General features: G+C 43.6%; 2 protein-coding genes across 2 annotated transcripts; one reads left to right on the top strand and one right to left on the bottom strand.

The window, feature by feature from the left end:
• Nucleotides 1-278: 278 nt before the first annotated feature.
• LOC139343061 (aconitate hydratase, mitochondrial-like) lies at nt 279-15,928 on the bottom strand. The gene is made up of 18 exons (XM_070980458.1): nt 15,860-15,928; nt 13,237-13,379; nt 12,554-12,812; nt 11,756-11,848; nt 10,535-10,693; nt 10,273-10,423; nt 9,979-10,083; nt 9,798-9,889; nt 8,828-8,933; nt 8,256-8,413; nt 8,073-8,146; nt 7,284-7,395; nt 6,882-7,064; nt 6,395-6,490; nt 5,592-5,783; nt 4,271-4,403; nt 3,918-4,039; nt 279-3,794 (listed from the first exon to the last, which is right to left on the bottom strand). Exons 1-18 carry the CDS (start codon nt 15,893-15,895, stop codon nt 3,663-3,665), a joined length of 2,346 nt encoding a protein of 781 aa, XP_070836559.1. The 5' UTR covers nt 15,896-15,928; the 3' UTR covers nt 279-3,662.
• Nucleotides 15,929-17,853: 1,925 nt separating this feature from the next.
• Nucleotides 17,854-25,912, top strand: LOC139343628 (protein Tob2). Its single transcript, XM_070981373.1, has 2 exons — nt 17,854-18,106; nt 20,873-25,912. Exon 2 carries the CDS (start codon nt 21,094-21,096, stop codon nt 22,303-22,305), a length of 1,212 nt encoding a protein of 403 aa, XP_070837474.1. The 5' UTR covers nt 17,854-18,106; nt 20,873-21,093; the 3' UTR covers nt 22,306-25,912.
• Nucleotides 25,913-26,103: the final 191 nt, after the last annotated feature.

The following is a 26,103-nucleotide window of genomic DNA, read 5'->3' on the forward strand; positions in this document are numbered from 1 at the left end:
TCGAGTATGTACAGGTATGTGTTATACCAGCGTGAGTAAATAAATGTACAGACAGGTATGCTGGTATTTTAAAGTTGTGTTTCCAGGTGATATGATAGCTATCAGTGAATTTGTATGGAGACTGTATGCCACAGACTGTGACCAGCCTGATGGAGTTTACCGGAGCACTTGAAGGCACCATCCCACAACTGAAGCCAAGACTTCCTCAGCTGCCAGAAGTCTGTATAGGCAACACTGCAATTCTTACACCCACATGATCAAAACACAAACACAGTCAGTTCAGAATTGAGTCTTTATTAATTTATCATTTACTTTTACAAAATCAAGTTTAATGCTGAAACAGGAGTGTGCGGGGAATCATCACGATGAGAAAACATCGGCTCACAATCCATTTTTTATTTGCTGTATCTGAACAAATGAAGCATGAGAGGAAGCCTGACCAAAAAGCGCACACCTGAGTACAAAATGACACAATAGGCATGCCACCACACAATGCCTCCATGAACAACATCGCTCCATTTGTCACTTTACAGTAGCGCTTTGAAAACTCGACGCCTCAACAACAAAGCGTTATCTTACATCACAGTCGAAGCAAACTGCTTCTCAAGCAGCTGTTTTAAATGTGCAGAGGAAAAAAAATCATGATCAAATGAATCAGTATCTTTAAGATGAATTAACATTGATCCTGGTGAAGGCTGTCAGAAACAACAACCTGGACATAATCAGATGATAATGGACCGTTATACCTTTGAATGGGTGATTTTTCAAACACAACTTATGGATAACTGTCATTTCTTAACATCTCAGTATTTTCATTAGGCATCCTTGGCAATGAATCTGATACACTGATGAAGAGGAGTGTTTAACCATTGAAGCGATGGGCTTAATGTTGAGTATATGAACAGATATCAACTATATGGAACCGTGAATGTCCAAGTCTTTACACTTGGGATGCTCATATCATCTCTGTCCCTTGAAATAATTTAAACAAAACCAAAATGAAGACTAACCTTCCTAAAAATAACACGTCGGCTTTGACTGTCAAAGCCAAGCAGTAACTGATAGCCACACCTCAACATCTGTGCTTTCACTGAACCCACAATCCACACGTCAATGGCTTCATGAAATCTTTAGATTACCGGAGCTTCAGTTTAATGAAGATCACACCGGAGACTCGTTAGCATGACGTTATGATACAGGGTCACAGAGTTTACAGCTCCCATTTAGACAGGCAGCATTCAGGAATTCATTTGCTCTCTCTCTCTTTGTTTATATATCTCTATATAATTATTTATGTACACACCCCTATATAAAGTGCAGTTATATATCACATCATTTACACACACAGGTCCAAACTCTGCGACTCTTCAGTACATGGGGATTCACCTCAGGAACTGTAATTATTAATCCAAAGCCAGAATGAAGAAGTGACAGATTCATAACCTTTTTGGACGATGATGAGAAGCAGGACTCCCACATAAAACATAGAGGCAGTGATCTAAAACGTCCCTAAGCCCACAAAAATAGATAATATACACTGTTTCAGTGGCGCATACTAAGTATACATCATGGCGAGATTATGGTTTATGCCAAACGAAATAGTGATTTTGAATCTAAATGTTCTACAGTCTCAACACTCATGTATCAGTAATGAATATCACAAGCTGTATGTCAGTCCTAAGGAGTCACACACACAACAGAGCTGTACGCTGACAAGTAAAATGTTTGCGAAGGATGAAAGAAGCGTGGCGAAGCACACCTAAATCTACTTTCCTAACTCTACAAAGTGCTAGTGTACAGGCATCTGGACACTAGATTGTGCGTATGTTTGTGTAAGAAGACCGCAGACCTTTTCATATTACAGCAGGCCAAACCTCAACCTGGAAAAACATTCATCACAAAGACAAACACAACCTGTCATCTCCCATTACAGCTACACGAGGCAATTTCACACACTGGCAGCTCCAGATGATAGTAAGAAACTGAGACTTTAACAGAGAAACAACATAACGTCCTTTTTCTGGACAGACCACAATCACCTGTTTTTTTTACACCGTTATGCTGTAATTTCCAAAGAATACACCAGATTTCCTGTGTCTATATACCAGAATTTACATTAAAAATTTGCCCAGTGCAGCTTCAATGTCTAGCAACACTCATCTGATTACAGTCCATTTCCATAAACATATCAGGTTGAGGTTTGGACTGCATGAACCAGCCTGGTGAGAGCAAAAAGAGAGACAGGATGAGCAAAGAGGGACAGACAGATGCCAACACAGACCGATGTTAACTCGACAAAAACAAATCATGCATCTCACACGCGCACGCACACAGAGGACAAAACACAGATGCAAAGGAAAAAATGGCAGGCTTGCACTAACACAACGGCAGTATGTGTTGTGGCCTGAGTCAGAAACGGCACAGGAAAGGTTTCTCACAATGGAGTGTTATATCATGCAAAAAAATAGAGAACAGGCAAGCAAGCATAGGACGAGCCGGAGGGAGTGAACAAAGATTCACGTCGTGGCTGAAATGTACCGGAGTGAACCACCAACTGGGTCAGCTCGAAGGGAAAAGTTCAACAACAGCAGCACGAAAGCAGTTGTACCGTGACCGTGCTAGGGCTCCTGAGATGCTGTTTACAGTAAATAAGTGAGCGTGGTAGTTTGTTTACAGTGTGGCTTCAATGAGTTCAAGTCGATGGTGTCGTCAGAAAGCAGCAAATCCAGCAGCCCAGTACAGTGATGGACAACTGGCGGAGCTCATCCCCATTTGGTGACTCGTGATTATAGAGAAAATGTGGAAAAGATGCTCTTCAGGTGAAAAGTCTGGACATAATGGAAAGGAAAAGTACATTCATGTGAGTGGAACTCAGTCAGCTTATTGAGCTGTTTGGATGGAGACGACTGGGACGAACATTAAAGGAGGTGTAACAGAGTGTAATGGTGCGGCCTTGTGGTGGATTTTGCAGTTTGTGACATTAAAGCAGAAAGCTGTTAATCTGTCTCTGTATCTAACATAATATACAGTGCGGTGGACGATGAATGATGCTTTATATCGATGCTTCCAACAAGCCTGTTTCTGTAGCTTGCAAAGACTTCGTCAAACCAAACAACTTCCACGTTAGAGAAAAACCGTGAGTGAAGAGTGAACAGCAATAATACGAAACAGTCAGCTGAACGATACGGGGTTAGGCTCAATGAACGAATAAGCTCGACAAATCGGATTTTAAACTGAGGAGTGCTGCCAGTACGAACCATTCAGCCTTTAACGGGGACACACACTGCGAAGCTGCGGTCGTGTGTGCGTTTGTGTGCAATGAATCTGCCTGCCAGGGGAGTGCTTTCACAGTAATCCTGTCGGCGTGTATGTGCTCATGCGTATGTGTGTGTGCGCTTTTCATCTGTACAGCGACCTTGTGAGTGTGTGTGTGTGTGTGTGTGTGTGTGTGTGTGTGTGTGTGTGTGTGACTGGGTACTTGTGTGTATTCTTTCTTTCACTGAGCATAACCGCAGCTGTCCTTGAACCAACATTATCTACTGTCCACATCGTCTCTTCCTCTTTGCTAAGCCGCTCTCTCGGCCCACATTTCTCTCCTTCTTAACCCACTCCAAGGCCCCTCATCGGCCCCTACAGGCCCCACATCCCTCCTCTCCCACCAATTACTGGAGCTCCTTCATCCTGTTGAGGGCCGATCCCGCCTGGAACCACTCGATCTGCGTCTCATTGAAGGTGTGGTTGAGGGAGATGGACACCTGGCTGCCATCGCTGTGCTTGATTACTGCTGTCAGGGGCTGGAGGAGGACAAAGGAGGCAAACACAATCATGTCACAATCATCACCATCCGGTTTTCTCCAACGTAACGTTAAGAGAACGTCCTCAGGATCAATGTTTCATTAGTGGAGAAAATTGCTCACCTTGCCGGGAACAAAGGATTTGAGCCCGGTGATTGAAATTTTGTCATCAGGGCGAATTTTGTCATAGTCGAGCGGGTCGGCAAAGGTCAGAGGCAGCAGGCCCTGCTTCTTCAAGTTAGTCTCTGTGAGGAGGAAGAAGAAAGTGATACATAACGGTAAGACACTGACTCATACTGTGGCTCCTTGAGGTAACCAGAGAAGGGCTCTTTGTCTGACGGGAGTATCTGTGTTACACAGCAATACAAGGTCATGGAGAGGAATGCATGTGAGTATGTGTGTCTGGTGTTATTTATTAGCACTCAATGACTCCAGCAGTGCCAGAACATTTTTTTCTCTGTTCTCATGAAACTTACCATGGATTCTGGCAAAGCTCTTGACGATGATGGCGCGTCCTCCAAGGTGTCGTGGCTCCAGCGCAGCATGCTCTCTGCTGGACCCTTCCCCATAGTTCTCATCTCCAACCACCACCCAGCTCGCTCCTTTGGCCTGGAGTTTAGCAAAGACAAGGGACAAAGTTAATCTGCTGTCAGGGCGAGGACAGAGTGTGGGATAGAGAGAGGAGTGCCAGTTTGAGTTACATTGAACAAATAATAAAAACAAGGAGAAATTAGCTCTGTCAAACCACATAACACAATAAAGCAAACAGCAAGTAGCAATGAAATATATGTCACCAATAACCAGCACTGGAGAAGCTAATAGACCACAACTCAATTCAGTTTTAGGCCGGTGTATTGAATCAGGCAAGCAAAGCAATATTACTGTGTGTGTGTGTGTGTGTGTGTGTGTGTGTGTGTGTGTGTGTGTGTGTGTGTGTGTGTGTGTGTGTGTGTGTGTGTGTGTGTGTGTGTGTGTGTGTGAGACTCATCCCAGTCTCAGAGGCTGTTTTGTTTTCCCCCACAGTCGCAAAGCAGTTCAGTTCCAATCCAGGTCACAGCCATGAACATAAAGACACCTCAAAGTCTGCACTGAGTTTTGATGCAGATCCCCACAAAACAAACAAAATGAGGAAGTCAAAGCTGAAATAGCAGTGTCTGTATGTGCAGTTCAGTAACTGTGATTATTTACAATATATACACGGGGTAGTCATGGTACCGTCGGTCAGTCAGTCTGCAGTCAGTAGTCAGCTTTAGCTCTGCCAAGACCAGCGACTCCTGGAGAAACTCCAACTGGGAAATAGACACATCCATGGGATTATTCCTCCTCTTGACAGACTCCAGAAACGAGGCTTATGTTGAGGTGTCGAGGTGGCTACAATGACACAGACTCTGCAACACAATCTGATACAGAGGGTAAAGCCGGCTCTCCTCCAGTTGTCCCAAAAACAGAGACTGGCGGCTCTGAGAGACACTAATAGATTTCCCAGAGGTTGGTTTCACACTGCGCAGGATTTTGAGGGGGATTTGATTGGATTATTGGAAGACTGTGGGTGTTCTGTGGTGATCTAAATGGCTGGTAGCACCTGGCTAACATTAATGCTGTCCAATACAACAGCCCTGCAATTAATCCTACCTTAACTTGAACCGTAATGTTCAGTTTTGAACTGAACTACACAACCTTCACAAAGACTTGATTGCAGTACTGCATTCATTTTAGGTAGGCGAATGTGTGTTATTCAAGTCCAAGTAATGTATAAGCGTAAAACATAAAACCAACAGACAGCGCCGACAAACTCACCTTGTAGTCGCGGGCCACATCGGGCACACCCCCGTACTCTCCTGTCAGCTGGTTCTTGATTTTGTTGACGGCATCGTTCTCAATGTTGACTGCACCAATCAGCAGATTGTTGGAGATGTTGTCCAGGTGGCCGCGGAATTTCAGCCAGGGCCCGGCAGCACTGATGTGGTCAGTGGTGCACTTTCCCTTAACCTAAGATAAGATATAACTTTAATGATGCCGCTCTGGGTAAATGATGTTGTTACAGTCAGCAGTAATTGCAAGAATAAAGAATAAAGAGGGAGACATAGAAAAGAAAACAAATGCATAATAAAAAGAAATACAAATCTACCACATATATATCTACATTATATACAGAAAGTGTATCAAATTAAAGTTGCTTCAGCAGCAGAGGAAAAGAGAGAAAGGCGAGGAGCAGGAGATACAGAGGAGAAGCAAAGAAATGAAACAACAGCTATTTAGCACAACACCATTTCTATAATTCAGAGGAGTTTCACATTTCAATCCCACTCTTTCCTACTGAAGGCATAAATCTTTAACTTCCCACGCTCATGTTCGCCGTAATGAAGAAGCATTTGACCTAATCCAACAGTGTGTGTGGCACACTGGTGTGTTTTAATAGTTACTACTCAACCATGGAGCTCTGAGGCACAGACGGGTGAGCTCTATCAGGCTTACTGAGTAACATCAGGTCAATATTGGTTTTCATCTTTTCACACCAGTGGCCTAAAGATGCTATTCAGCTCTACTAGTTCTCTTTTACCTGCACATCCACCATTTCTTTGCTTCCATTTCCTGCTCACCTTGATGAGGACCATCATGTCCTCCAGGTCTTTTCCATGCCATTTGTCGAAGGGCTCCAGCAGCTGCAAACGGTTGCTGGAGGGGCTCACGTTCACCTGAATGACATCAAATCGAGGTTAGACATAAAGGTTCTTCAAAGCATATCTTCAAGAGGATGGTGGGCCGACGACTTCCAGATCAAATTGAGTTTCATCTCAACACCAAGAAACCTTTTCTGTCTTAAAAACTGTCAAATGACACATTGTCTGAACAAGCTTTGATCTCCTGGATCAAACTTTTATTGGTAAAAGTCTGTTTCATTACTGTTGAGCTGTTTTCTGGATTGTCAAGTTTAGATAGTGTATCTTTTTTCTTTATTATGATAGCGACAGGTAGAGAGAGACACACGAAAAACAGGGGACGTAGAGAGAGGACGATATGGAGCAAAGGAAAGGACTCAGCCTTCATACGTGGTACCAGATACTGTCACTTTTTTTTTTAAATGACCTTGACTGAGCTGCTGTCTGCCGGGGGGTACTGGTAGGTGTCCTGGCCTGGGTCGAAGTCTCTGGAGGGCAGCTCGTCACCAGTAGGGGGTTCCAGCTTGAACTTCTCTCCATTAGGAGCAGTCAGGAAGTCAGTCTCTGGGTTAAAGTTGAGGGTCCCGGCGATGGCCATGGCGGTGACAATCTAGATTGTATTGCAGAACAGGCATTAGGCAAAAGTGACGGTTGAAGGTTTTTATATCTGTACGTTTAGACCACCAACATTACGAGACAGACAGTGCGTGTCCTCCACTGACACACACCCCCCATGCTGATCACCAGCTAGTCCATCTATTGATGCCCATATAGGGTAATTCTGACTAGCTGAGCTTGTATTGTGCAGTATGCATGCAGGACCTCTTACCTCAGGAGAGGTGACAAAAGCATGAGTAGCTGGGTTAGCATCATTCCTGGCAGTGAAGTTTCTGTTGAAGGATGTGACAATAGTGTTCTTCTCTCCTTTTTTCACATCCTTCCTGAAGAGTCAAAATGCAGAGCGTGTTAGTCTGACCTTCAGATTTCCCTTTGTACGCTTGTACCATGAGTCACCTGTTTCAAATCAGCTCGCAAGATTAAAAGCATAAAGCTCTGCTATGAACACATATCTGCATATGACTGCAGAATCTGTGGGCAAGGGACAAGATTTTGGTATCAGAAACGTTTTGGTTTCCGTTTGTAGTCCAAGTAGCATTGACCAATCACGTGGGAGTGGGCTTTTGCTGCATGCACGTAAACAGGAAAGCAAAAGAGATGGAATGCTTTGATCAAAAAGCAACCTAACAAAGCCCATCAGCTATCATTTGACAACAATCTGAAATGACACCTGAAAGCATTTCACATTGCTAATCGGACTGTAAACACTGAGCGGTGCGTGGGACAGGAAGTCTTGGCCTTGTTCATCCTCTTAAAAAACATAAAGGTGCTCAGTAAATTTCACCGCAATCTGCTTGTGAGATTATGAGATATACTGTATGTATCATGTGCCTCTGATTGAGAGAATGCTTATCACGAATGAGTTTTTCTCTAGATCGATACTTCCTGTGTAAAGAAACATTTGTCAAGTGGTAGTGTGAGGGGTCATCAAAAACAGAAGCGGCTGTCAAGATGTTTTGCTCTGGACCAAAGTGTTAGCCTCCACAGACAAGGTTCATACCTGTCCCATTGCCCAATGCAGGGTCCACAAGCATTGGCCAGTACAATTCCACCGACATCACTCAGGATCTTGGCCTGAAACATACACAATGTCTTATGTAAAAACCCTGCTGAAAAAAGACCAGCACAAGCTGTCCAAATGCCACAGGTCACTCGCTTAAAAATCGGTGAGCTTTGTACTCACATATCCATCCCTCTCGATGGTGGCGCGGATCTGTTCAGATCCAGGGGTGACTGTGAACTGGGCCTTGCACTTCAGACCTTTATCCAGAGCCTGCTTGGCCAGAGAGGCCGCTCTGCCCATGTCCTCATAGCTCGAGTTGGTGCAGCTGCCGATCAGACCTGCGAGAGGCGAGTTTGATGCTTGTTAGAGGGCTGCTGAGAACGAGGAGACTCAAGTGAGGGCATATACAGTTACGCCAGCAGACTGGAAGCACTGGTCTATTTTAATTAACACATCTTACACATAAAATGAGAGGAAAACTGTTGAAGACGAGCAGGTCTGTAATTATACATCTCAATCATCATAATTATACTATTCTTCTTATTCTGTCAGTGGCTGGAATTCTATTGTGCTCGGTGCTTGTTCTGCTCGGCCACAATGGAAAACCGCGTGACAGAGCTGTAATGTGATCTGAACATGTCTGGTCAATAACACGGCCAGTAGGAACAAGGAAAAAATATCCCATTTCACTGGACGTGGCATTAAAAATAGAAACACATGAAAGATAATACAGCTGCAGCACAAATACTGACCAACTTTAACCTCCAGGGGCCAGCCGCTCTTCTTGGCTATAGCCCCGATATCAGACACAGGGTGGGCCAGGTCAGGGGTGAACGGCCCGTTGATGTGGGGCTTCAGCTGTCAGAGGAGGACAGAAGCAGGGCATTATGAAGCACAGTCATGATTTGGGTTAAGTGGGACATGTTTGTGTATGCTATAAATACTGTTTTCTATATTTGGAAACTTTTAAAAGAGGAACACTAATAAGCACTTAAGCTGCCTCATGCACCATCATAACCACATGACACAGAGCAAGACAAAGATAAAGTATGGGACTAAATGAGAAGTGGCTGCTGTGGTGTTTTCAGAGGACAAGAAAGCTTTGGCTCAACATAAACAGAGTTTGGTAGGTCAGTGATTCTTAATGATATCTAGACATTTCTACTGTACTTCTTCTTCTTTCAGTACCTTCCTTAAGCTAATGAATGCTTTCATAAGCAGGTTTCTATGCTGAAATGCTTGTCTAATAAGACTGTAACTCCTGACTTCCTGTGTCCACACTCAGACTGATGTCACAGTGATGTACCCGGTATGATGGTGGTAGGATGTAGCAGTGTCTCCCAAATCCAGACTACATCCTTATTCTAGGCAGACCTAAAGTATGGACTATATTCACACTAGAGAAGTGACACAATGAATCATACTCAAACCAGACAGCATGCATAATAAATCTGCTTGATTTCTGAGTGTGCTGTTGATGGATGTCATTCTCCCACAATGCAATGCACACAGAAAATGGAATAGCTGCTCTGCTGGAATACTTTCCTTTATGAAGTTTGATTGGCTTTGACATCCTGAAGTCACAGATCTACCCCTGCACATTCTGAATTGTACAATTTTGTAGTAAATACTCTAAATAATTAGTGGGCAGTATGGATTTGGGACATGCTGATCACAATGTCTTCCAATGCATGACTCATGTCAGGAAGTGTTTTGACTCACCTCGCTCAGGTTAATCTCAATGACCTGGTCGTATTCACAGCCCTTATCTGGGACCAAGTCATCTTTGAACTGATCAGCCACAGAGGCAATCTCTGAGAGGGAATGAAGGAGGACACAAAGTTGGAGGTAAAACACAGTTAATAAAGATTAAACATACAGAAGCTAATGGTGAGAGACTGACCTCCGCGCCCAGTCTTCTCCAGATACGTCTTCATGCGGTGGTTGTAGGGGAACAGAGATGTAGTGGCTCCAATCTCAGCACCCATGTTACAGATGGTGGCCATTCCTGAAAAGTCAGTGTCATTTGACTCTTTGAGTAAAACATACTGCACTAAAGGAAGACATTTACATCTAATCAAGCAAGATGTAGATGGTAGCTGAGGCTGTAGTTCTTCCTTTCTTTGATTTTTATATCTACATGCAGAGAGTGTCTTTCAGCAGCGTTCCAAGCCTCATAGTGTTTCTCAGCCTTTACCAGTGCAGGAGATGGAGTCAACTCCAGGTCCGTGATACTCCACAATGGCTCCGGTGCCGCCCTTCACAGTCAGGATGCCAGCCACCTTCAGGATGACATCCTTTGGGGAGGTCCAGCCAGACAAGGTTCCTGTCAGCTTCACGCCAATCACCTAATGGAAAAACACACACAGGCTTAAACAAAGGGGAAAAACTAACATTCGTGGAGACATTTAGTGGTTGAAAACAGGGTCGAAGCTGTACGTCACATGTCAAGAACTCACTTTAGGACACTTGAGCTCCCACGGGATCCCAGCCATGACATCCACAGCATCAGCTCCACCCACTCCAATGCAAATGGACCCCAGACCACCGCCATTGGGAGTGTGGGAGTCTGTACCAATCAGCATCACTCCAGGATAGGCATAATTCTCCAGGATGATCTGTTCAAAGAAAGGTCAGATGCATAAAATGTGCCTTGGGACTCACAATGTTTTCCAACTATGACTTGAAAAGGACAACTTCTCTGGATGTGTCCTTTTCTGGGAAGCCTAACAAGACGTGAAATTATACACTAAGGCTGTTTGGAAGAAACTGCATGACGTGATGCAAGTTCACTGAGAAGAATTCAATAAAAATCAGCCTGCAAAAATGTTTTAAGTAGTGCTGTCAAAAATATTGCGTTATTAACACGTTAACGCAAATCAATTTTAACGGTGTAATTTTTTTTATCACGCGATTAACGCTCTTTATGACCTAGTGAACTTGTAGCTTTTTAGAAGCTGTGGCCACTGCTAGTAACGAAAGAAAAACTACAGGATCCGGTTGTAAACTGGAAACAAAACAACTGGCACGCCCCGCGCACGTGTTTGGTCTTGTCTCTTCGCTAGCTGTGAAAGAGTAGGCTACCGGTTTGTGTGGATGTCAAGTGCGAAACACTGAAATGGATGCGAACAAGATTGTGAATGGAAAGTTTAGTTTCAAAAAGTTGCCAGATGAGTTGACTGACAAGACCAAAGTTATCTGTGTGTATTGTTGGTGTGAACTGAGTCACCGTAGCACATCCAGTCTGAAATACCACTTGATGGCCAAACACACGGCGAATGCGAATTCTCCGCCGCCCCCTCGTCAAAACCAGGCGACAATGGATGGCTTTCAACAGAGGCATATGGATGCTGTTATGTTCAAAGGAAACTTAAGAAAGGAAAGTTTAAGCCATGGTAAAGTCAAGGGACATTTAGAATAGATAAAAATGTGCGATTAATTTGAGATTAATCACGAGTTAACTATGACATTCATGAGATTAATCGTGATTAAATATTTTAATCGATTGACAGCACTAGTTTTAAGACATACAAAAATACTCAATTATAATTTGTCTTTGTAAAGGCTCTTCCTTGAAAAAGTTATATTACAAAGTTAAATGACAAAATAACAATATGCAAAAACACATTTGTTAGTATCAGAAAAGCCACTCAGTATCATTAGAAATCAGGGGACTGTACCTGATGGATGATCCCTGATCCGGGTTTCCAGAAGCCAACTCCATATTTGGCAGCAGCAGTCGCAAGAAAGTTATACACTTCCTCGTTCACCTCCTGTGTTCAGAATAATTTGGGAAAAGTTAAGGCTTCTGCTCAGTTACTTACATACATGACTATTTGATCAAACGGTCAGATTTTGAACCAAACAATGGGATCTCACACACATCAAGGTCTACTTGCTGAGAATCAAATCCTGCCTGAACAATGTTCAAATACCCTAACACCTGCCTCAATTTGCCCTTGACAAAAGTTATTCAACTGTTGCCCAATTTTTAAATGAATCTTAACATGTTGGTTCAATACATGGTTCTGTCATTTCAAATTTTACTAAAAAATTATCTTGAAATGTAACTGCACTATATGAGAACTACTCAAAGTAGAAATTGGCTCTTGTTGTCTCAATGTGTTAACGGACAGAACCTCATAATAAACTGAGCCAAAAGTCAGAGGAGGAACTTATAAAGAGTCTCTCTATAACCATGACTTGCCAGCACAGCAATTAGTTTGAGGTTGGTATCAGATACACACTTTACAAGCGTACAGGCTTAGTGTTGGTTGGTGTCAGTTGTTGTTGGTGTCAACTGTGTGTGTGCGTGTGTGTGTGTGTGTGTGTGTGTGTGTGTGACTGGGTGTAAAAACCTGGCGCAGCTATAGTCATCTGAAATCAGCCTTACATGCTGTGGTAATGTTTTGTCAGGCACGTTCCATCCACAGTATCAATCACTTCACTCCATCCACCTACCCTCTGTCTGCTCTCACCTTTGCCCTCTGCAGGTCCTGAGCCCCTCCAATCTGAGCCTCGATCAGATGATCACAGTGGATGGTGGAAGGAACCGCCACCCTGGGCAGACCGCTGCTGATGAACTGAAGCATTGCCATCTGAGCGGTGGCATCCTGCATGGCCACGCGGTCTGGACGCAGGCGCAGATAGGTGCGGCCGCGGTCGATCGCCTGCCCCGCTGGGTCATCCAGGTGACCGTACACAATCTTCTCTGACAGAGTGAGAGGCCTGCCGAGCCTGGTGGCATGGATTATGGGAAAGATGTGTTGGGTTGGACAGTGAGTCTTTGAAGTGTCAGATACAAGTTGAATGAATTTGGCTTTCATATAGAATCCATCCAAGTGTTCTGGCAGTGTCCTTCTGTGTCACACTTTTGGAAAGTACCGTATGTACCAAAAGTATCAATGGCTTCATATATCTAATATTCATAGTCTAACAGTCACACAAAAGGCTTTTCATATGCCTGGATTACAGCATGTGGTACGAGGAGTAGGAGAGGAACGCAAGGTCATCCACAGTTAGCTGACAAGTCAACACTATAAATGTCATAAGATTTACCGTGCAGCTGTAATAAACACCAGCCATTCCCCATGAGCCAAAGTGTTATCAGCAAGGACTCTGTGTATGATCATGTGGATTTCTAAGAAGGGCGACTGCTGACCTCCTGCGTACAATGTCGATGTTCTTGCGCATCTTCTCATAGTTAATGCTGGAGCCGGGCTCAAAGCGGCTCATGGCCACCTTGGCCTTGGCGCTGAATGCTGCAGAGACATGAAATCGCCTTGCCCCGGTTCCAAGGGCCAGCTAGACCAGAGGAAACAGAGGACAATTTTAAGAGATAACGCTATGAACAAAGATTTATTGTACAGTTTAGAGGGTTTTGAGTTGTATAACAACATAATCATGCCAATGGAAGCTGGAAAAATGTGGCCCATAGAAAGACAGAAGAGGACACTTCCATTATGGTCACCAAAACTGAAAAGAGGCTGTCAAAACACTGTCCTAACCTTCCTGCTACAACAATGTCACTCATCTCTCTGTAGACACTAAATAAAGCATTACAAGATCTTTCTTGAACTCTTTATATAAATATACAAATATTGCATAAAACAGTCAGAAACCATTATTAGAAATTTAGTCAGAATACTGCATCAGGCTTTTGAGCCAGCTATGTTCACTTGCTTATTATTTGTCCCTTGGTGTTGATATTCTGTAGAAAGTCACAGAGCTCAGAGGAAATTGGGTGAAAGTTTATACAGCTCATATTTCAGGGGCTAGCCTCATCAGCTTGGCTGTTACTGACAGCCTGATACACTGAGTGGGTTCATCACTTCCCCACACTGTTAACTATGAATGAGCACTAGAAGTACACACGTACTGTTAGTAAAGTCAGTACCGGAACCATTACAGAGCCTTAATGCCTGTACTTGTCAGCTGCAAATCAATTTGTTTGATTCAGACACTATGAGAGCCACATTTAATGGCATGTGTTTTGGTAAGATACAATATGATGTTAAGAAAAGCCTGCTGTGATTAAATGCTGTCATGAAATCAGATGCAATGTCATTACCCAGTGTACACACACACAGAGTATGTCAAGGCAAAGTAAACCAGAGGAGCACTGTTCACTTGAAGGTCAGCATAAACAGCAGCAATTTTAGTCAGTCAGATTTGTCTTTTGCAGGCATTTCGTCCACAGGAACAGACATTTTGGGATGAAGAGAATCTCCATCTAGTCATACAAACTGTATTCAGGTGTGTTTAAGACATTCACACAGGCTCTCTGGCAATGCGATGTGGCAATACCATAACACACTGACACTATTGAGCAGCATGGTAGGTGCTCAGTGTCATGACAGTAACAGGTGCAAGTGGTCAATTAAGAACCTCTTTGTGAATGCATGGTTTTATATAATGGCAACTACATGCAATGTTATCTACCTCCCATTGATCCACATTGTGTGCAGAGCGGTTAGCACTGTTGCCTCAATTATCACCTCACAGCAAGAAGGTTATGGGTTAAAACCCACAAGCCCCCAGGTGCTCCTGTGTTCTTCCACAGTCCAAATATATACAGGTCTAATGGTGACTCAGAATTGTAGGTGTGAGTGTGAGCGTGAATGGTTTGTCTCAATGTGTCAGCCCTGTGGTGAACTAGCACCCTGTCCAGGGTGTAACCCGCCCCTCGCCCAAAGCCAGCTGGGATCAGTCCCAACCCCAACCCACCCCCCGACCCCCAAGAGACACTCCAAAGGTTATAAACAATGGACTGATAAATTGCTTGAATGTCAAGCGATTCTCTTCAAATAGAAAAAGACCATGGCACCATCTCATAAACACTGGCTAAAGGAGGTAATGTTGCAGGTGAAAGACGGGGCTCTGGCAACCATTTCAGTCTCATTTTAAAACTTGGTGTCTCTCCATTACTTTGTCTCACATAACAGGTGTATTCTGCACCCTGTCTTTTTTGCTCCTTTATACCATATGATATTCATTCATGGAAACAATGGATGTAAGTAAATAGTACTGTTTATCGGTGTGATGACATAATATGTGAGATTAGAATTTTGGTTTATTTATACTTAGCACTAACAATATGTAGATAATAAATTGACTAAACACCAAGAAAAGCAAGACCTCACCCCGCAAACAATCAAGCTAAACGTGTTGGTCTTTCACAGGACATGACACACAGTACACACAGGTTTCTGCAGAGCTGATACACTTTGCATAAGCAATAACATGCATCAACAGCGAGTGCTAAATTAAAAAGAATGAAGGCTGTAAGTTATTCTATAATCATGCTATTCAAAATAAACATACTAAACGATTTGGTCCACTACCTAACACAAATGCAGAAACTCATTGCTGCGCGTCAGTTCGAGCCGTCAGGAGGGCGCTGACATGAAGTGCGCGTTAAGAAAACTCCGTAACCTTGCGATCACCTTGCAAACGTCAGGGCTTCTAGAGCGGTTTGCTGTGATTACTAGATGCTGCTGACTAACCTTGTACAATAATTAACAATTACATAATGCAATATTCGTTGCTGTCGGGTCGGTCGTGGTTTATAAACGTTACAATGCGTCGCTGTCAAGAGTCAAACGGGGACACTGTGACCGGACTGACAGCGGCTCGGTGCGCACTCTGCTCTGCATTTACCCGCTGAAAGTCAGCCTTAAAGCGATGGAGGCTGGACTACGCGACAGAACATATCTGCTTTCACTTATGTACTCGATAGACAGGCAGTTATATACTCAGTTAAAGCAACAAAAACGTTTTCTTACCCGCAGCCTAGTGACAGTCAAACAGTAAGACGCCATTTTGTTCACTGACAAAGATGAATGTCGCCCTGATGTGACGTCACCGGCAAAGAAGCCCGTTATTTTACACGTTTTAAATATAAAATAAAAAAAGGTAAAATATGAATGCATAATAATAATAAAAATAATAATAATAATAATAATCTTGTCTGCATTTGCATTTTTGTTGTTAATATTACATAGACATATTGAAAAGAGATAAAAAGCAGTTACATTCTCCACAGTCAGTTCTCTCGACTCTTTATTAACATCTTTGAAAATTAAGTTTCTATATAATTTCTATTTTTATTCTAACTTAACGTCCAGTCACTTTTCGGTTTCAGATTTTACTTAGGCTTACAAACCGTACCATAAACAAATAAAATATGATGCATTAAACTCAGTTGTGAGATTGAATTACCCAATATTCTATAAATAAATATATACAAAGTAGCGAGGACACAGAGCTAAAACTAGCTTTCACTTCTACCAGATACAACATTGAAATGATGTTGACACAGTGATGCATCAGTCATGAATAGGAATATAACACTCTGTCAGGGGCCATTCTGTTGCATGAGGAGTCCTTTAGATTTGGATACTTCAAGTACTTTTTATAGCAAATACTTTTGTACTTCTATTTAGGTAAATGAATGCTAGGGGTATTTTTACAGTGTAGTTTTGTTTCTTGTCTTATTCTTAATACTTCTTCCACCACTGGAATTACATTATATACATAATACATAAGATAGTATCACAAACAGCGTGATTTGTATAATGAATGAGCTTATTTTTTGTGCAATTAGGCTCTCTATTTACATAAAAAATATAGCATGGAGGGCATTACTGAAGTAAACAAAAGTAAAAATGTGTTTTTTATAGGCTTGCTTTGTACTATCTCTCCTCCTTATTTGTCCTTTTCAACCCAAACTTATTTTGAAAATGTTCTCTACCTGAAATACATCACATGATACTTAAAAATACAATCTGTCCTATTAAAAATTATAATAATGATGCCAAACTTTAATGTTACTCAATGTTACCCCGTACTCATATAAGTCTGGTTTAATCAAATTTCGATTTTTTTGGATTTTGGTTACATTTATGTAAAAATACTTAAAGGTACATTTGAAAATTCTCTCCTGCAGAACATCAACTGTAAACCACTTTTGGCATGTTTTTTTGTGCAAAATATGGCCACCGAATTTACTAGTGTAAACCTAAAATTTGGGGACGTGTGCATAATTCCTACAATTCAAAAATATTCATTTTATGAATATAAATTCTATAATGACAGTCACACTATTAAGATACCATGGATACCTACAGTGAAGAAAAATGTATTATTGTGTGAGTGTATTATAAACAGGGAGTCAACAAAAAGCTGAGGCGCGTCTTCTCATTAACGCACGCCATTTAGCGATAAGGACATCATTTCCCACAAGCCTCTGGTGAAAGCCAGGTCGCTTTAACGGCTGAGTGGACGATGCAGCCCAATAATCGGCGGGTCCTCCCCCTTCTCAGCCAATAGAGACTCTGTTGCTATCACCACTTATATTTTTAGCAAATTGTTCAGCGCTGTAGAGAACTACAAATATCCCTCCGCCAATTAAACTAGAACCCGCTCGTTAAATTTGGATTTTAGATCAGGAAAAACTGGCCCAATTTTGTGTGTTTCTGGCGTCGCTACTTTACGAGGAAGACCATGAATCGAAATCTAGTGTAGAAAGTGAGGAGTGACATATTTATATTTCTGTTTGGCTATAAATTAGCAATGTTGAAATAAGGGTTAATATTAAACTATATATCGTCCGCGAGGATGACATTAAATTATTTGCTGACGCTGATGGCAAAACAGATGCATATATACCGTTAGATGGAAAACATCATAATCGAGCAGCAGCTACTACAATATGAAGAAAGTAGTCCTTTCCGTCACGGGCGTGTGGGCGAGTCACACTGTATAAATACGCTGGGTTGTCAAACAGTAAAGTTTCGTTGGACCCTCCATGCTTGTGTCAGCTGGAGACAAACAGGGAAGGCTTTTGACCATCTGAGAACTGGAGCAGCATTAAAAAAAAGAAAAAAAAAATCAACAGCATTAAGGAGAAAAAAATCTATCGGTCAGCATCTGCACTCGACTCGAGGTTCGCCTTGAAATCCGAGAAAACACAAGGGAATTAAGACAGAAACGCAGGAGTGCAAGTCAAGCTAGGGCATCAGTAACGATAGGTGAGTAATTGAACGCCAGCCGGTGCATGAAATAGGCTAATTTAATTAAAATATCACCATAGGCGTGTACACTGACTACAGCATGTCGCTGTGTGTTGGTGTGTATCTTTCCAGAAGCTTTGTCTGTCCGTCAAAATGCGCTGGCTGTAATGAATGACTGTCACTGGCTGAGCCGCTGAGGAAAGACCCTTGTTTTTGTCTTAGCACGTTAGATTCATTAGCTCAAGCTAGCTCCGTCCAGCTGTCACGTTTATTTTTCGCGTCTGTGTGTTGTGTGAACGGCTTGTTCGAGCTGAGGAGGGACTCGGTTCACGTCCGCCGTCGATAGGTTGTTCGCCACTTAATTAGCTTTATAATCTAATTCGCGGTGACAATTTGGCACAATTTGTATGCCAGCTCAAACCAGCGTCCTCTCCGCTCCGCTGCCTTTTGACTGACATATGGCAGCAATCCCCAGGTAGACACCGCTCCCTTATTATCTGAGCTTGTCATCACACATGCAAACCTGGATCATCTTCTCCAGTCTCACGCTCTTCTTGCATATTTACCTCCGTTGTGTGGCATCCGGTAGAGGCTGCAACACATCACCAATTCATATTTATATTTCTATATCTATGTAATCTATGTAATGTCCAGTCCAAACAAGAGGACAAATCACAATAATATTCATTTGTTGTGTTGAGCTTTTGTGTGTGCTGCCACTTGAGTTCAGACAGGCCTCTCTGTGTGCTGCCCTTAACCCTCAGTTCTGTTGTTTTTAAAGGTGCTTTTGCTTTCATGTGTTTGTTGGAGCTTGAGCTTTTTGTAGCATCACTGTAGATCTGCTGTTTAGTAGATGTAACCTGACATGTAGGGGATGCTTTGCAGAGCACAGTGCCACACATTTGCAGATCTGATAATGAGCCCATGTAAACAAAAATAGCTCTATAGAGCCTGCTGGAGCTCTGACCCGCAACAACAGGCCTGTAAAAACGAATCCGAGCCCTGGAACAAATGTGCATGTGAAGAATGCAAGTACCACCGCGGCAAACATTAAAGATTTGGGTGTTTTTATGGAAATTGCAAGCTGTGCATTATTATTTCAACCATTTATTGCTCTCCTGGAGTGACACATCTGCTCATATTGACTGAGCTTTGCCTCTAATGTCATTGGATGACATTGGATCTTGTGTATCATGTTGTTGTCTTTTTGCAATGAGAGGCACGAGATGCAGCAGATGCCGTAGCTAGCTTAGCCGTGTGTGCACTCAAGGTTTTCAGTGATGATGGCTGTTGCAGGTGATGGACCGTGGGACTCTCCTGTGCTCAAACGTCCTTTCCTACGCCCACTTTAACTCGTTTTTAACTCAGGTGGTGGAGAGGAATTTGCACCATAGATGATGCAAAGATGGGGCCCTATTTATAGCCCATTCCAACCAACCCCCATCTTATCCTTCAATGTCACCTTTTTTTTCATGCAATAGGGGAAATGTAAATCTCGTCTTGCACTGGCACTCCGGCAGCCCGTCATCCAGCCTGTGCAGCTTTATCTGTAATAACATTAGAATTGTCTTTAATCGGAGGCGTCTTTCTAATCTTAGCTGCTGAATCCCCATCTGGCAGGGAAGTGAATGTGAGTGAATTGTTTGTGTGTGCGTATGGGGGGGGGGGGGGGGGGGGTGGTGATGGTGCGCACTGCATGGTGGGAAATGTTGTTCTGTGAAGTCGACTAACTGTCCTGCCATTTTACACTTCTTTCTTTGTGAGTCCTGTGGCGTTGCTTTTCCTTTTCGCATGTAATCTTTCACTCAGCTTGACTCGGTGTGGTGATGAATGGACTGTGTGACTGTATTAAAGCATTAAGCGGGAGGCACTCCACGGGATCGCATTCAGATTATAAAGGATTTATAGAGCCCACAACACAGCATCTGCCACATCCGTCAGCACACCCTGCGGCTGATAAACCAAAATATAAAAGACGTGTAATTGTTGTGTCCTACTAAATAAGGCTAGTGGTTGTGTAAATAAGTTTGTTCACCTCTTAACAAATTATATCCAGTATGTACATTCAGTTAAGTTGTGATATTTTGTATGTACACATCTATCAAATATACTACATTTTTTGCTGTACGGCTCACACCGTTTCCTCAAGCTCTTTGAATCTATATTTAATGCTCACAACAAATTAGACAAGTGTCAGGTTTCTTAATTCAATCAATGTTTGGCCTCACAGGTCAGTGTGGAAGCGTTTCAATCCGTGTCACATGAAGCGGCGACTTTTCCACTGGTCTCAAACCAGCAGATGTGGCTATTTCTTGCTCTTGTAAGAGCTGCGACGTGTATGGAGGCCAGAGTGTGCCTCTCAAATAATCCTACAAATCAATTAAGAATTCACTCAACCGATGTTGATCTACCAGGATCTTTTTTGTGAGTTTATTGGGACCAAAAGTGCCTCATTTAGCAGCATGTCTTTACTGTGATGCAATTTGCGGGGGTTTAATTTTATTTTTGTAATAACTGCAATTATTTAAAAGGCTTTAAGCTAACAATAATATGCATGTTTCAGTATGTTCAGGTGCTGTTGGTGGTGTTCAAACCAAACATGTAAATGATGAAATTCATAAGGCCCCGTACAACTGAGGCTTTTCATATCTGTAAAAAATATGAGTGTGATTAAACGTGTCTTCCCCACATCACTTCTGATCCATCTCCTGTGATCACACCTCAAATCTTCCTCTGTTTCTTATCAGGTAAAGTGACAGCTTTCCTCTGTTTTGTTTTTCACAGCTGGGACCTGAAACCATCTTTACGTATTCGTGACGGCAAAAAAAACAACAGCCTGCGACCTGCTGCCCCTGCCTTTGAGGTGCCTTTACCATGGTGACACTAAAAGAATCATCCACTTTACAATAAGCCAGAGGAAGAACGCCTTGTTACAGTTGCATTGCCTCACTTTTAGCATCATCCTGATCACTTTGCTCCCAAGACAGCGCTAATCTGGTGAAGCCATGCATCTGGAAGTTAAGGTCGCCCTCAACTTCATCGTGTCCTACCTGTACAACAAGCTGCCTCGGCGTCGAGCTGACCTGTTTGGCGAGGAGCTGGAGAGGATACTAGTGTCTCGTTTTGAGGGTCACTGGTACCCCGAGGCCCCTCTCAGGGGTTCTGCCTTCCGCTGCATTCACCTGGGAGCGCCGAGGGACCCTGTGGTGGAGTTGGCCGCCAAGAGAAGTGGACTGGACACGGAAGAAGTGCGTGCAAATGTTCCTGCAGAGCTCAGCGTGTGGATTGACCCTTACGAGGTGTCCTACCAGATTGGAGAGAAGGGGGCAGTGAAGGTTCTCTACCTGGAGGACCCTCCAGGCCTCGGCTGTGACAGTGAGAGGGCTGAGGGGGTGATCAGAGAGGGTAAAGGAGATGCAGAGGCGGAGGAGGCCAAGAGTCTTGGCTTCAACCCAGATGCTCAGGTGTTTGTGCCAGTTGGAAGCCAGGCCTCCCCTGCCCTCATGCCGTCGCTCTCCAGCTCTCCCACACCTCTGTCTGCCCAGTCCTGCTCCGTGCTCTTTAGCTACCCCAGCTCCAGCACACCCACCGACCCTGCTGCCCACTCCTCCAACACCTCGACCCCTTCTCCTCCCAGCGGCGGATTGCCCTACATCTCCACTCAGCAGCCACCCTCTGCTCTTCCCGCTGCCCGTCCTCAGCCCATCACCTTCACCACCGCCAGTTTTGCCGCCACTAAATTCGGCTCGACCAAGATGAAGAAGTGCAGTGGGGCCGGGTCGGCAGCCAGCTCGGCGGTCGGCTTACCACCCGCCCAGAGGATGCTCTCCCACTCTCCTACCAGCATCTCGGCACCAGAGCTGCTCAAGCACAAGCCCCTGTCCCTCTCCTTGCACTCCCTCGGAGGTCCCATTGCCAGCCAGCTCTCTCCCAACGCCAAAGAGTTTGTCTACCCAGGATCCCCGGGCCCCCTTTACTTCGATGCTGACACCCAGCCCATGCAGCCTCACGCCAGCCCATTCCAACCCCCCCACACTGTTAACGCCCACCCATCCTTTGACCCCTTCTCCAGCCCTCCTCCTGCCCAGAGCGTGGGCATCATTGGCAGCAACGGAGGAATCCCCTACATGGAGAAGCCGCCGTTTGTCGAGGGTTTAGGAAGCTACAACCTGCAATATCCCAGCCAGTCCTTCCAGCCCGTTGTGCTGGCCAACTAAGCCTTCATTTGTAATGATAAGAATTGTAGTAGGAGGAAGTGGGTGGAGGACAATGATGCTCCAGATATTTTCAGTTTTTCTAACAAATTGTTCGAATACTAATACAAGTTAAGAATTAGTTTTACTACAAAGATTTAAAATACCATGTCCACTGAATACTTCATGTGATTTGTTTTGTTCCTCCATTGCCCCCCCAACCCCACCCTGCCTGTCCATTGCTGTTACTGATGTTCTGTGTGTTGGCTTTGATGACGGGGGTGGGAGGGAGGGAGGGAGGGGTGGTTCCTTTGTACCTTGAGTTGTTGCCAATCTCTTTATGTTTATTACTTTGCATTGAATGTTAATGTGAGGGATTTTTTTTATACTTGACTTGGAGTTTAATGGACCCGGCTCTAGTATAGCTCCATTTTGCACTGCACTGTCATGCTGTGAAAAAGGACCTCGCCAAGTCCTGCAGGGAACGACGGCTGTGGAAAGCTCAGCACTTTGCTCTGCAATCTGCTCTGCCCTACTTGCCACAAATACAGAGAGGGGGGCTCTGCTCTGCGTGTGTGTGTGTAGTCCTGTTCTGTTTTGTTGTGGCTCAGCGTGATCGAGAGACTCATTGTTTGTACGGTGGGCCCGTTACCCTTGAAGCGCACTCGTGCACAGGCACAATTTGACGCCGTTGTTGTCACCGGGTGTATACTGGAAGCCGTTTATCGTCAGTTTAAATGAAATGAGAGCAGTGGAGGGAGCAGAAAACGAGCATCGGGGTGTTAAGGGAGTGATGTAGTAGAATGTGTTGTGCCTGTCGGGGGGAAACTGCAGCTGGGAAGGTCGGGGAAACCTTGGTGAATGTGAAACACATAAATCTTGGCATTTTAAGAAAATAACCACGTGCTGAACCCTCAATTATACACACAGGTATATTTAAAGCTGTGGTCTCATGCAGCATATGTATGCAAATGGGCAGATGACGCACACACACACGTGCAGAAATATGTGCACATAAACACAGTTCCCGTCAGCAGTGTGTGTGAAGGTGAACAGGCGGAGGAGGAGCTGAGGGGGAGGGATGCAGCAGTTAAGCAGTAGGGATTGTGATAAATGGCTTAGCATGACTTTGACTATGAAGGAGAGGTTTTCCTCTGCATGGAGAGGAGGGAAGCAGCTCGAGGGTTCTGCTGCCTTGGCGGCGTCCAGGCTGTATTGGCTTAGAGAGTGACACTTTAAAACCCAGAGCACGTTTCTGGTGAGCTTAAATGGTACTGAAGCCAAACGCTCACACTATTCTCGCCCTCCTCTTGAAATCTCTCAGTGATCTCTGCTCCTCTGGCCGTGAACAAAGAAAAAGCAGAACACACGTAGAGCTCAGATTCGTCTCTTTTCCCAGTTGCAGTGACGTGGACAAAGATGAATGTTCTTTTTATTGGTGTGTGGCTTCTGTCACTTTATTTGACAGCCTGTCAGATCTCTGGAAGTCTGCCGATTCTAGCTATGGTTTGTTTACCAGCCGGGTCCTCGCGATCGTTGGTTAGTCGCTGCAGGGAAGGGCAACCCCCAGATGTCCATTTGAGCTGTCCAGCACTTTATTACTGGGCTCCCGATGCTGTGTGTCGGCCACAGGCACGAGCGCGAAACCATTCCTTTGCCCTCTGTTTGGTAATGGCACATCTTATTCAGCCGTCATGAAACGCTTTAGAGATTGAAACGGGAGCTTGATTTGCATTCACATGCACCACGCTGGTCAGGAGGCGCCGTCCATGTTGTCCGTTTATTTGAATGTTTTCTAGATTTGTACCGATGAGTGTTTTTGTATAAGATGACCCAAGGACCCTTGACTTGTGCACACGCTGGTTTCGCAATGTGACAGCTTATCATATGCATGCAGGTTTTATTTCTTTCTTTTGGTCTTTCCAAGGGGGTGGGTGGTTGGGTGGGTGGGGAGGTCCACATCTCTGTAAATGTAGACGATTGTGAGGGAAAAGCGGCATTTATAATTTCTGTTTTGTAATTTATTTCCAATATTACTATATTTTTGTTTTTGCAAATGATCACTTACATTTGTATGAGTAAGACATGACAAGTCCAGGAATATGTATATAAAGAGTTCTTATGTTCAGATTCTTTGTTTAGTTTCTTACATGCTGAGGTTATTTTTTCAGAAAAATAACATGAATATATGCAAACTGAGACAAAAATAAAGATGTACAGAATAAAGTATTGAATGTGTATTGTACCTTGTACAGCATTTGTCTAATAAGACGGGTAAATGTATTCATTCTTCAAGTTGGATTCGGAGTTTAAGATGTGAATGTTTACAGTGGGTTTATGTAGGAAAAGATGGCTGATCACTTCCTCTGTGCTCCCAGGGCAGTCTGGCAACACTACTCCCACAGGCAGTACATTTAAACCAAAAATCTCCACTTATCAGACCCTTTTTTTCGTGCAATGACCATCCTCCCTTCTTCTGTCAGTTCATTGGATCTTGTGTGGCCACCATGCTTTTTTTCTAAAACTACTACAGCACCTAACCCAGATCTATTCAGATTTCTAAGAGCAAAATATGTTTTAACCTCCCTCATATTCTATTTCCCATCAAATTTCTCTTTTCTGCCCCTCACTTTTTCTTTTTTTCTCAGTATCTTCTCTCCACCGTCCTTTGGTCCTGATACTATAGCCATATCCCAGACTGTCTGTGCTTACGCAGATGCTCACCCTTCTCCAGTGCAATGTAATGCCATAATTTAAATTACCCTGAAGGATTCAAGGGGTTACTACCTCTCTGCACCCTGGAAAAAAAAATCCAATATATTTCCTCAATAGGAAGACAGTGTTAACGCAGGTTTGGAAAGATGAGGGACATGAATGTGCTGTGAATGTGAATCTGATCTGTTGTTAGTTAACCCTGTTTGAGACGGCCTGCGAGGGAGGGGAGGGGGGGGGGGGGGGGCTAAAAGTCTGAGAGATTTTTAGTCACATGCATGTTCAAAATGACTTTCTTATTCCCACATTTGTCAGATTATTAAGCGCAAAAGAGGTGTGTTGTTAAACTTCCTCTGCATCCAAATGGGACTGTGGAGGCGAGAGGTCTGAGGGCGCTAATGATTGTCGTTAAAGCTGGTTTCCCCTCACATCTTTGAGAATCCATCCCGGGTTTGTGTTTTCCACTTCGAGGACAGATCAGTGTTTTGAACGCAGGCTCTTCTCCAAGCAGGGTTGAACATGAGTGAAGAGGAAAAACAAGAATTTTGTATTCTGATGTCCTTTGCTTATATCGACGTGTGCGTTTTGTTTTGCACTTTGGAATATTTCATTGTCATAAAAGAAGTTTATTTTCTATGTAAGATTTAACATTTAAGAGTAAAATAGATATAATTAAAAGTTCAGATGATGTATAAATATAGTGCTTTCTTTCCTGCCTGTATTTTATTATTTTTCCTATTTTGTATCTGATCTGTACACCCTGTAGATGTGTAATGAATCTTTCACTACAGAAATGCAATGACCTGTTTTCTGTGCTGCCCCTCGGGAATGGGGAGTTACTACTGCAGTTTCTTATTGTATCAGATTCTTTTTTAAGTTTGTAATAAAAAAAAAATCAGATTGGCAAAAATAAGCATGGAAAATAAGCTAATTGTGTCGTCCTCATTGTTTACGGGTGTACAGAGCTGTGGAGACGACGCGGATGGATCCAGCTCCCTCTCACCTCTGAGTGTGTATGTGTGTCGTACTCAGGTTTTGAACACGCGGCTGATCAAAGGGTCTGAAAAGTCGATCCCTGTGAAAAGCCTCAGATTGAAATACTGGAGCATC

This window comes from Chaetodon trifascialis, chromosome 15, assembly GCF_039877785.1.
Source record: "Chaetodon trifascialis isolate fChaTrf1 chromosome 15, fChaTrf1.hap1, whole genome shotgun sequence".
Classification (NCBI taxonomy): domain Eukaryota; kingdom Metazoa; phylum Chordata; class Actinopteri; order Chaetodontiformes; family Chaetodontidae; genus Chaetodon; species Chaetodon trifascialis.

What these genes read in the sequence shown, in the direction of transcription:
- LOC139343628 (XM_070981373.1), top strand. Translation starts at nt 21,094, where the DNA reads ATGCATCTGGAAGTTAAGGTCGCCCTCAACTTCATCGTGTCCTACCTG.
- LOC139343061 (XM_070980458.1), bottom strand. Translation starts at nt 15,895, where the DNA reads ATGGCGTCTTACTGTTTGACTGTCACTAGGCTGCGG. An exon ending in ATCGACATTGTACGCAGGAG is followed by an intron (nt 12,813 to 13,236) that starts GTCAGCAGTCGC and finishes CCATGCCACCAG; the next exon opens with GCTCGGCAGGCCTCTCACTC. An exon ending in CTTTTGTCACCTCTCCTGAG is followed by an intron (nt 7,065 to 7,283) that starts GTAAGAGGTCCT and finishes AATACAATCTAG; the next exon opens with ATTGTCACCGCCATGGCCAT.